The sequence below is a fragment of the Hippocampus comes genome, unplaced genomic scaffold (assembly GCF_001891065.2).
Source record: "Hippocampus comes isolate QL1 unplaced genomic scaffold, H_comes_QL1_v1.1 scaffold67, whole genome shotgun sequence".
Classification (NCBI taxonomy): Eukaryota; Metazoa; Chordata; class Actinopteri; order Syngnathiformes; family Syngnathidae; genus Hippocampus; species Hippocampus comes.
In genome coordinates, this window is record NW_017805221.1 from 1,859,913 (window position 1) to 1,870,821 (window position 10,909).

At 46.0% G+C, this 10,909-nt stretch overlaps 1 protein-coding gene and 1 long non-coding RNA gene across 9 annotated transcripts in view; one reads left to right on the forward strand and one right to left on the reverse strand.

The window, feature by feature from the left end:
* Positions 1 to 2,644: 2,644 nt before the first annotated feature.
* Positions 2,645 to 10,909, reverse strand: part of fam131bb (family with sequence similarity 131 member Bb) — a 22,959-nt gene continuing 14,694 nt past the window's right edge. For all 7 annotated transcript variants that reach the window (XM_019869000.1, XM_019868998.1, XM_019868994.1 and 4 more), the window contains 5 exons: positions 7,243 to 7,467; positions 6,027 to 6,167; positions 5,237 to 5,568; positions 4,051 to 4,317; positions 2,645 to 3,555 (listed from right to left, as the gene is read on the reverse strand). In XM_019869000.1, the coding sequence (XP_019724559.1) occupies positions 3,298 to 3,555; positions 4,051 to 4,317; positions 5,237 to 5,568; positions 6,027 to 6,167; positions 7,243 to 7,467 (1,223 nt within the window). In that variant the 3' untranslated portion in view covers positions 2,645 to 3,297. The remainder of the gene's footprint in view (positions 3,556 to 4,050; positions 4,318 to 5,236; positions 5,569 to 6,026; positions 6,168 to 7,242; positions 7,468 to 10,909) is intronic.
* Positions 6,158 to 9,964, forward strand: LOC109515318 (uncharacterized). 2 transcript variants are annotated; one of them, XR_002168165.1, is made up of 3 exons: positions 6,158 to 6,261; positions 6,351 to 6,485; positions 8,604 to 9,964. It is a non-coding gene; the product is annotated as an uncharacterized LOC109515318 (long non-coding RNA). The 2 variants fall into 2 exon arrangements; XR_002168164.1 differs by having other exon boundaries at positions 6,174 to 6,485.

Below are 10,909 nucleotides of genomic sequence, written 5' to 3' on the forward strand. Positions count from 1 at the left end.
CCCATCAGAATGGGCAGATTCGACACCTTACTGGATGGAAATCTTGACCCAACGTGCTGCGTCCCATCCTCAACCCAATGTGCTGGGCTTAAATAACTCAACATTGGCTCTGTCCCTTGTGCACCCCAGCGCTGGGTTAGCTACTTCACCCAATTTGGGTTACTTTGGACCCAGCAGTTTTACCAGTGCCCGACTTTACAACCATGACACCTATTCTAGCTTCAGGGATTTCAAGTAGAAAAATAAACATTGTCCCGACATTGCATAAAGAAGCCGTCAATACATCAATTCATTCAAGTCAGTAAATTGCTCTTTGTGTTTATATGTGTGTGTGTGTGTGTGTGTGTGTGTGTGTGTGTGTGTGTGTGTGTGTGTGTGTGTGTGTGTGGTTATACAGTATATCTATACTGTATCTTAAAAGTTTCTCACACAATCAACAACATGAGGAGAAGATTTTCCCAGACAGAGAAAAGCCATGGAAAGTTTCCATGCACAGCAAGTCTCTCTAAACCCCCCCCCCTCCCCCACCACCTCACTATTACCTCCACCCTGTTCCTCACAGGAAAATATTCCAAATAATACAAAGAAATGCAAATGTGTCAGCACACAAGCAACTGCCTCACAGTAATCACACACGAGCAAGGACGACGCCTTGAGCGCCGCCGCCTCGTCTATTCCCTGATTGGCTGATTGGGCAGCACGCGTCCGTGTTTTGGCACGAGCGGACCCACACAAGCATGTTTTCAGCTCCATTCCAATGGAACCGACGCAAAAAAAAAAAAAAAATGACCAAGGCAGGCCTGAATTGTGAGTTGAGGAGAAAGACCACCAGAAAGTTAAGACCAATGGGTGTAAGGGATAAAAAAAAAAAACCTGATCATACTCTACGAGACGTTTGTGGGTTTACGGTGTTTTTCCAAAATGATTTCCATCGATATAACAAGAGGTGACTTTGGCAAGCCGGCCTCGTGCCTGCCTGTTGCTGGTTACAATTTGGATATTCATGCGTTTTGGGCGCAGAAGCATTTTGATGATGTTTGGCTTTGTACAGCGCCGTAATAAAACAGTCAAGATGGGATTGAACTGTAGACTTTCAGCTTTTATGTGAGCACAAATGGCGGAGGAATTACAGTCCAGACATTTATTTTATTTTTTTTTGCAGATCTCTCAATATTCAGGGACTCAAAATGAGCCGAGGCATCATGGCAAATCGAGCACTATTGTTCATAGTCAGCTGTCGCTGCAGTCACCCTCGCTTTTTTGCCTTCACTTTTGTCTTCAGTAAGTGAAAAGCATTCTCTATGGGCTCAAGATCCGAGTTGGCCACCGAAGAATGTGCCGTTTCTTTGCCGTGTGGCTTTTCACAACATCAGCGCGAGCCTGAGGGAAGCGAGGCGTATCGTTGTCAAAGTGAACCATCAAGAAATGCTTTCTTGAATGTAAAAGCCTACGGAATGATTCCAACAAGGCGCACACGGCTGGTGCCGGTCATGCCAAGGAAAGACGGATTAGACATTCTTGTTCAACTTTGGAAAGATGAAACCAATGTCGATGGAATGAAAACTTTGGAGACAATCCAAAGCATTCCACAACATGTGAAACACGTGCTTGAGCAAACGAATGCTGGCAGACGTTTTGGAAGGCGGTGAAACTGAACATTCCTCAATGGTCAAATCGGCACCCCCGATCTCAACCCTATGGAGCATGTCGCACGCCAAGTCAGTTTGAGCCACAAGTCAGCAGCCGATGAATGAATTCAGGAATTTACATTTCTGCCTTTTCTGCAGTGTCACTTTCAAATATGGCATGCTTTTGAATGAGGGGATGGAAATCATTTGTTTTCTTCCGATTTGTCGATGAACTGGCAGCATCATCGATAGACTAAGCGATGATTAAAATAATTGTTAGTTGCAGCCCTAAGAGGGACAAGAAGGCTACGAGTGCTGTTTCTCCTCATTAAAATACACGACATTTTTTTGGTGATCGGAATGGATTCATGGCCTTTCTTTTCATTTCAATGGAAAAATAGTACTTTGAATACATTACAGCAGCGAAATGTCGTCCTGATAAATGTGTGGCTGTCAAATGGCTCTCGTCCCCGAATGGTAAACGCCTTCCTAAACTTTGTGAAACCGCTTCATTGAAAGCTGAAAGTCTACACTTGAATGACATCTGGTTTTATTTTTGTGGTCGTGTAAAAAATGCAAAAAAAACAAAAAAAAAAACTCATCCACATACTTCTGGACCTGACCATTGGTATTGTCGTAGTGGTGCTGGAGGTGAGCCAACAGTGAATTCCATCTGAACATACAAATCCCTTGGAAAGCCTTCTGGTCTCGGCCAGTACATTCAAATGGTAATCATCGTCATCATCATCAGGTCAGGGTAGGTCAGGTCAAGTGGCCACGTTTTGGTGGCTTTCAAGAGTGGGCCTCGGCCAACGTCACCAGTCCAGAAGGCAACCTCTGATGTGTTGGATTGCATCAGTGCAAAAAAAATAAATAATAATAATTAAAAAGAGCGAGAGAGCGATGTCCTTCCAACCCTACCCACCACCCGCCCCCGACTATGGTTCAGTGCAAAGTTGTATAGTACAGGTACTCCAGAGGAACATGCATACAGTGAGACAGAGTAGGAAGCACGCTTATCTTTACAGTACAATCCTTATCTGTGCAGTTTTATTGTGTGTGTGCGTGTGTGTCTGTGTGTGTGTGCACGCTCGTGCCCGCCTGTCAGCAGGATGCGCGCCATGGAAGTTTTCATTGTGTTCATCGTCTTCATCTGTGGGAGGGTGGGGGGGTAACCGTAACTCATGAAGATGTGAGTAGGGGGAACACAATGTTCGAACATAAAAACAAAATCGCCCCCACTTCCACTGAAGCAAATTGATCATATCATACACTTGCTCCCTTACCCCATCTGGCGCTATTACTGTATAAAAGGATTCCTATGATACTGTTTGAATACGTTCGGTCTTTGTTATAGGATGATGGGGTCGCATGCATGGACCCGCTGCACAGCACGCCCACGCGGCACCGCCCCCTCCCTCCTGATCCCTGATGGTCATGTCCGTGGAGCTCCTCATCCTCTCGTCACGTGTTTACCTTTGGGATGTAAGGCTTACAAAGTTTGTTGCATCAGGTCCGCAATTCCCAAACAATCCATCCTGCCTGGAAAAAAAATATCTTTTTTTGTTTTTTCGATACCTGAAAAGCAACAGGATAATAGATAAATATTGTATTACTACGGCTGACTTCCGCTCAGTTTGTATGGAGGAGTCACGTGACAGCCAGGAAGTCAGTTGGTTGCCATGGAAGCGGCCGGCCCCTCTTCCTGCCGTCCGGCGTCCTCTTCTTCCTCCTCCTCTTCTTCCTCCTCCTCCTCCTCTTGCAGCGTGTGAGCGAGGCCGGCCGGCGTGGCGTCGCAGGCTTTCTGCTCGCCCACTGGCGAGGCCGGCGGGTGCCCCGGACTGCTGCCGCCCGAGGCGTCCCCTGGATGCGTGGGGGGAGTCAGCGTGGAGGCGTCCGGCTCCATACACAGTGTCATCTCTCCATCCTGACAGATCGGAAAGACCAAGGTTAGGTTAGTTAACACAGAATAATGAAAAGTGAAATTGGGGAAAAAAAAAAACATTTTCGTTGACCAAACTAAAATAAAAACGGAAATGCTTTGAAAGAGACAAAAACTAACTGAAACTACATTAAAACGAACTCTGTGATGATGCCGAAAATGTCCGTTTTCAACTTGAGGAATTTATTTAAATCAAGAGCGTGGTTTCGTTTTAAATGTGTGTGTGTGTATATATGCACTACGTTGAATGGTTTTAATCTTCTACACAAGAAAACAAACAAACAAACAAAAAAAACAACAACCTAAAACAAAGCCTTTTTGAAAAAACTAATCGGATTAAAAATTGACAACCCTGCTATGAAAAATAATTAAGCCGAACAAAATTAACCCCCCCCCCTTATGAAAATTCCAAAGCGATGATAACCCTAGGATGGACGGATGTATGACTGGCCTGGTATTGTAAACATGACCTCAGCTCACCTTGACATCCTCTTCTTCCTCCTGCTGCTCCAGCAGCGGCGAGTGTTCATTGCCCACCAGGTCGTCTCCGGCAGGCACGCATAGGCCGGGCTCCACCACGGCCGCCGTGCCCATGAAGTTTCCGGCCTCCGCCTGATAGGCCTCCATTTGGCCCGTGTTCCACAGATCCACCAGGGGCGGGTGCACTTGGTGGACCAGGCTGTGGATGGTGCTGTTGGGGGTCGCTTGCAAGGAGTGGTTGGCGCTGTGCAGCCGGTGTTCCAGGGACTAGAAAACAAGAGCGTGGAGCACGGGGTCAGATGTGCGACCTGTGAGGACGTGATCGACCAAGCAGGTACCTCGTGAATGACGCACAAAGCAATAAGGTACACAATACAACGCCAACAGTGTGCAACTGAAGCAAAGTGCAGCGCTTTGCTTCGAAAGCAAGTCACTTTGATTTGTTCGTATGGAGGGAATGAAAGTAAAGTCATCAGAAAATGAACCTCAGTTTTCATGACAAGTCTGACTAAAATCGAATCGAATGAAATCCAAATCGATATTCTCTCACAGGAAATAATATACAAATTAAACTTAAATTCATTCAAACCAGGCGCACAAAAATTTGAACCCCCAAAAATACATTTTATCGAAATCACCTTTAGCTTTACATCCCAAAAAGTGTGAAATACACAAAAATGTGGAAAAAGATGATTATTGTCAGGTCATTTCGACCTCTTTTTGAAGACTCCTGATGGCGTATTCCGCAATGCAAGCTATGGCGAAAAATTCAAGGCAATAAAAAGGCCCTCAAACTCCCTGACAACACTCGGGGCGAGATTGCTGTCACATCCTGTTCAAAAATCAGGCCTTCAAAATAAAAGCCAAAGGTTCACTGCGCTGTCTTTGGCCCTGTGGTGGCGTATTCAGCACCCTCACTGAAACCATTACTTGTTTATTGAGTGGAGTTAAATACCAAAGTGGTGTTATGCTGCTTGCTTTTGTTTTGAAGGTCTAACCTTTCAGAAGATGTGTTGGATGGGGATGGGACGTTATTGCTTTCAATGAAAAGCATTGTCGAATATACCTCTCTGTCGAAACTTTAATCCACAATTCAGCACATGTGGTGGACGAACGTGGGTTTATTCCAAGAAACGAGGCGGGCAAAAAAAAAAAAGTCTATCACGATACGATGATGTGTGCTCACCTGTTGCTGCTGATACTGCAGGAGCTGCTGCTGCTGCTGGTAGTGCTGCATCTGCTGCAGCTGCTGCAACTGCTGCAGTTGGCTCTGCTGCTGGAGGTTAAACTGCTGCTGTTGCTGCTGCTGCTGCTGCTGCTGCTGCGACAGGAAGTGAGCGGCCGCCTGCCCGTCGTAGCCCTCGGTCCCCACGAGGTAGGAGCCGGCGGGGGGAGACGCCACGCCGGATGGGTCGTTGTTGATGGGCTCCCAAGCATCCGAGGAGGAGAGGCAGTAGTGTCCTTGGGAGACGTAAGTGTGAGGCCACACCTCGGCTGAGGAGTGATGCAAGATCTGGTCTGGTGGAAAGAACAAAGGGGGGGGGGCGGGAGGGGGAGGGGTCAAGCTTGAGCGGTTATTGGAAAAGAGTAGAGGCGCTCTGTTTTGCAACCGACTTCTATTCCTTCTCATCAAGTTGTCATCAGAGGTCACCCAAAATTGTCTTCAAGCACGCAAGCTTGTACGATTCAAATAAAAGTCAAACGTCTTCCAAACAACAGCTTTCGCAAGAGTCAGCTTTCAGGTGAAAGGACTACACAAGTACTGAGCAATCAAGATTATCAAATTCAACCACTCAGGGGAGGGGGGAAAAAAACTGGCTAGCATGGAGCTTGAAAAGATGACGTGAGACTCTTTGAGACTCTTTGAGACTGATTGCGACTCTTGCAACCATCGGTTTATGCCGATCCGGGCCGTGCAATTTGGGGTTCCGACACCGCCGCGCGTTGAGCATATTTGCCTTTGCTAAACTTTTTACCTCGACTGGTGATACTCTCCTGGTTGACCTCGCTCAGATGCGCCACGCTGCCCTGGTTTGACCCCGACCGAGGGCTCTCGCCGTCCATCGACGACCAGGCCAGGAGGGTTGCCTCGGAGATGGCAAATTGCTGGAGGATGCCTGAGGTGACGCAGCAAAAGACACGCGGGGCCTCGTGCTTCATTGTCTGAATGACTGGCGCGACCAAAGCCAAGAAGAGCGGCTGCGCTTGACAGTAAGGCTGAACAATCATCACCATGTGTGCCTGAAACCTATCTTTCGATAGCTAACTCAGCGTTCCTCATTTACCGACTGATGACACAGCATCAGGAGCAACCTGGGGTTCAGTATCTCGCTCAAGGACACTTGGACAAGGTCGCAATGGCCGGGGAACCACCGAACCACCAACTTCCGGGTTGGGTAAACGAGCACTCCACCACTGAGCCGTCCTGCCCCGAGGTACGAAGCTTTCAACTAAGATTGATCTTTCGATGATTTTGTCGATTTAATCAGATCCAAACAATCATTGAAATGAAACAGTTTCCGTTCCTTGATTCCAAAATTGGACATTGTTTCACAATGTCAGCGTAGACAAAGTCAAGGCAAATGTGCTGTTTTGATTCAGCACAAAGATAAGCGCTCTGCTTTCACAGAGGACGACAGAAATTGGAGAATATGTACTGCGAAGATCCTGACATTCACTTGAAAATGGAAATAAAAAAGTAGCAAAACACTGCATCGATTATCAAGAATAACTTGTGATTAATGTGATTATAGATTAGTTGTCAATTAATCATTGCACCTAACAAAACAAAAAAACAAACAAACAAAAAAATAGATTGATATTTATGTATGCATAAATATGTGTGTGTGTGTGTGTATGTATATATGTATGTACGCACGTATATGTGTATGTACAATCATTTTTCATGATATCGTGTCGAGATAAGTCCAGTGCTCACACGGACCAAAACGTTTCCGTATAATCTATCTGACATTGTTTATTGTAAAGCCGAACAATTCCTTGCTTGTGTTTGTTTCCCCAAAATAGATGGGAAGACGACCTTGGATCGCGTGTTCAATCGCAATCACACTATTGAGGAGAAAAACAAAAGATTTGCATTCATTTCGGTTCTTTTTCAAAGCGGTTCAGCCCTACTTGTCAGGCACGATGAAGTACTTTGCCCCCCCCCGTCGGGCGGGCGTGTTCCCCAACCTGCAGCGAATCGGGCCTCCTTCTCGCCGTCGCTCAGGTCGCTGTAGGCGTCGTTCTCCATCCGCCGCTCCTTTTCCCGCTCCTGGGTGCTGATGCGGGACTGGGGTAGGCCCCCCACGCCCACCGTCGCCATGCCCCAGTTTTGCCACTCAATCATGTGGGCCACGCGGCCCTGGGCCATGGCCGTGGGTTTGGTCACTCTTTCTTTCATGGTGCGCGTCACACCTGAAGGGCAGACGGCGGGGAGTTCGGGAGGAGGAGGTGATGGATGAGAAGGGTTGAGGGACACGTAAGTCACAAGGAAAATGGAGAAGAGACATGTGGGCAAATAGAAAAAGGGGGGGGGGGACAAAGGATAGGAGTGTTATTTCCAAATGTCTGTGACGGTTTGGTGTGGGATGTTTTGATGGCCTGTCAAAAATATGCGAAGCCGTGAGGGAGGCTTCGACTGATAGATTTCGTTTCCGTTCGACAATATTGAGCAGCAAGTTATGTCTTTGAGTATGATTGATTTTATGTTTTTACGCGCTCAGCCAGACACACCTTTACGATCACATCTCATCAAAATCCAATACCACGTCATGATTTGTTTTGATTGACACATGCCAGAGCGCCGTTCATTCAACAATACCGTTGTATGTAAATGTCCGGTTTAACTTGTTTATCTTCATGACAGCGTCAACGTTTGGGAGCCACTTCCATCACGAGACGGAGATTGCGCAGTTAATATTTTCCCCTTTCGCGGATCTAAATTAGGAATTTGACGGTCAGAGACACCCCTCGAGAGTCTCTCGTTAGATTGTGCAGGTGTACCTAATGGAATGTCCCCTTCATCAATTTTGCATCAGCTTTTCTGATTGAGATTTTTCAGATATAGTGGATATAAAAAGTCTACAACCCCGTTTAAATGTTTTTTGTATTGTGGGAAAAAAATGGATATGTGTGGGGTGCAAGATAAAAATTGAAAAAATTTTTATCTTGCACCACACACATATACCACCAACAAAAATATCTAAAACTTAGACTAAAACTAACAAAAGCCATTTGTGAAAAAATAAAAACTAACAAACCATCCCCCAAAATTCAAAACGAAATAAAAGCTACATATAGAGAAAATTCCCAAACTATTCGAACCCTGAAAGCAACTGAGAAAATGTGATTGCGCAAGTGTGCACACCCCTTTATAACTGGGAGCTGTTCACAATTCACCGATCACATTTCCACTCATTATTAAATGGAAGTCAGCACACAAAAGGCCTCTGATTAACGCCCCCCCCCCTTTTTTTTAAACCTTTTCCTTGCAGAAGCCTGATAAGCTATTTCGAACTGTTCATAATTCCCTCCACCTTGTCTATGGCCAGAGTTCCAGCTGCAGAAAAACAGGCTGAAAACATGATGTTTCAAGCACAACGCCTCAGTGGAACGCACAACGCCTCACTTTTGGTGGTGAGTAGTGTTTTGTTTGCACAAAATTTGGAATTATAGCCCAAAAGTTGCACCATGGTCTCACTGGATCATCCCAAAATCTCTCAAACACACGTGGGGGTTTAAATGTGTCATGGTCTTGTTTTGAAGATCACAAAAGCCTGTCATTTGAACAGGGCTGTGTAAACTTTTTAAATCCACGATACATATGAAGGTGATTTGATTTTGTCTCTGTTTCTTAATGTTGCAATTTGTCAATATTTATTCAATATTCATATCGCTTATGTAAGGATATGATTCAGTCCAAGCCTCGCTGCGGTTCAATGAGGGTGCTCGTGAACATGGATTATTAGAATAGCTGAATGACAAAGGTTATGGAGATGACATTCAAGAGACTGAGCCATCTTGGCCTGAAGCAGACTGTGGGAAAGAAAGGAGGAAGGGAGGAAGGAAGGAAGGAAGGCAGGCATGGGATGGATGAGCGCCACCTGTCAAAGGTGCATGACAAGCTGGGAGGGGTTAATTGGGGTGACGTGACAGATTTGGCATGCGTAGCACACTAGCACTCGAGGTGCGTCCGCTCAGTCCGAAAGTGCTACGTCTCCTCAATGTCAATCAGCTTTGCCCCCCTCACGGGAGAAAATCATATCCCACACCCGAGCTGATGGGCGCATTCCGTCTGAGCTGCTGACTTCCGTGCGACCGGCGCGCTCTATGGCGACGCGTAATCCTGTACACCCCTGGCTGCTGTTATGCTTTGCGATGGAGGCGAGTTGATGGGATGAATAAATGATGGGCATGTTTGTGGATGTCCACACAGTCCGACAGCTGCGCTGCACTCAAATAAACTGCACTGCAGAAAAAACAACTCCATCAAGCCAGTGGCGAAGAGTGGCCCCCCGGAGCTGGTGGGGGCACTGCGGCCTACTGGAAGGCCTTGCGTGTGCGCGTCGTAGTCATTTGAGTAGTGAACATGAACTCAAGAGGGCAAAAACCGATTAGGACGCAGTTAAAAGTGAAATGACCATCATTCTTATTCTTGACTCTATTTGGTTTTTACAATATGCACAACTCTCATTTATTGTGCAATAATCTAATCGTAGCTTGTATTTTCTTATTAGCGTTGCGCTAGTGCACCGGCTTTCAGTTGGATATCAAGGCTATTGAATAAACGCAATCGAACTGTTTTCCGTGGATCAGTGATCCACTACAGCGCATTCGGGTCCCCTGTAATTATTTTGAATGGATGCATGTGTTCAAGGAGCCTCGTCGCTCTTATAGATCTCTTTTAAAAAAACAAAAACCGCAGCCTCATGAGCTTAACAGTGCAGACGACGGCAGCGTGGACAGCAGTTCTCTGAAGTTGCACTAAGGCCTGACTTCGGTGAATCAAGGATTTATCTTAATGTTGAGCTTTTTCTGTTTTTACCAAAGTGGATTCACATTCAAAGCAGTCAGACTCCATTCGATTCACATCACCTTATTTTGACAGTCGAGAATGAAACTTGATTTCCACATCAATTGATTTTTTTTAAGGGGATTTAACAAACAGGAGATGAACGTCTCTGAATTAACTGACTTTAGAGGTTCCACTATAGAATTAAGAAGAAAAAAAAAACATGCCACCTTTTCGGGTAATTTCCTTCATCCTCATTTGACATTCAAACGCCCTTGCGAGCATATGGCAATTTTATCACACGTGACGTGACCACTTATGCCAAGCGATAAGCTGCCGCACAAAAGCGTGAAAGGAGCAAGAAAAGGAATCAGGGGGGATTATGTCGGCTGCTCGCTAGCAAACTTGATGTTTTTCAGATTGCGCGACGTTACTTTGAGAGGCTTGGCGCGTTCCTGTTGAGAGACAGGTTGGTTCGTCAGAGTTTTTTGGGGGGTTTTTTGTATAGCTCAGGGGCGGGTGCCCCACCAGTTTTCCGTCACTCTCAAATACGCCACTGGATGAAGCCAAAAAAAAAAAAAAAAACCCACTGCACCGAAAGACAACACTTGACTGCACTTGATTCGACTCCACCGAACACGACACTTTGCACAAGTCAAAACATCCAAACTGATAAGAACACAGACACCAAATTACACTCTAATTCACTTCGCCACTCACCTGTTGTCAGAGCAACACGCAGCACAGTGATGTGGCTATTGTTTCTTTCAGCCTGATTTCATTCCGCCAATGACTCACGCTGAGTCATTGACTATCACAGTGTGGGGAGGGTTGAGAGTGGGGGGG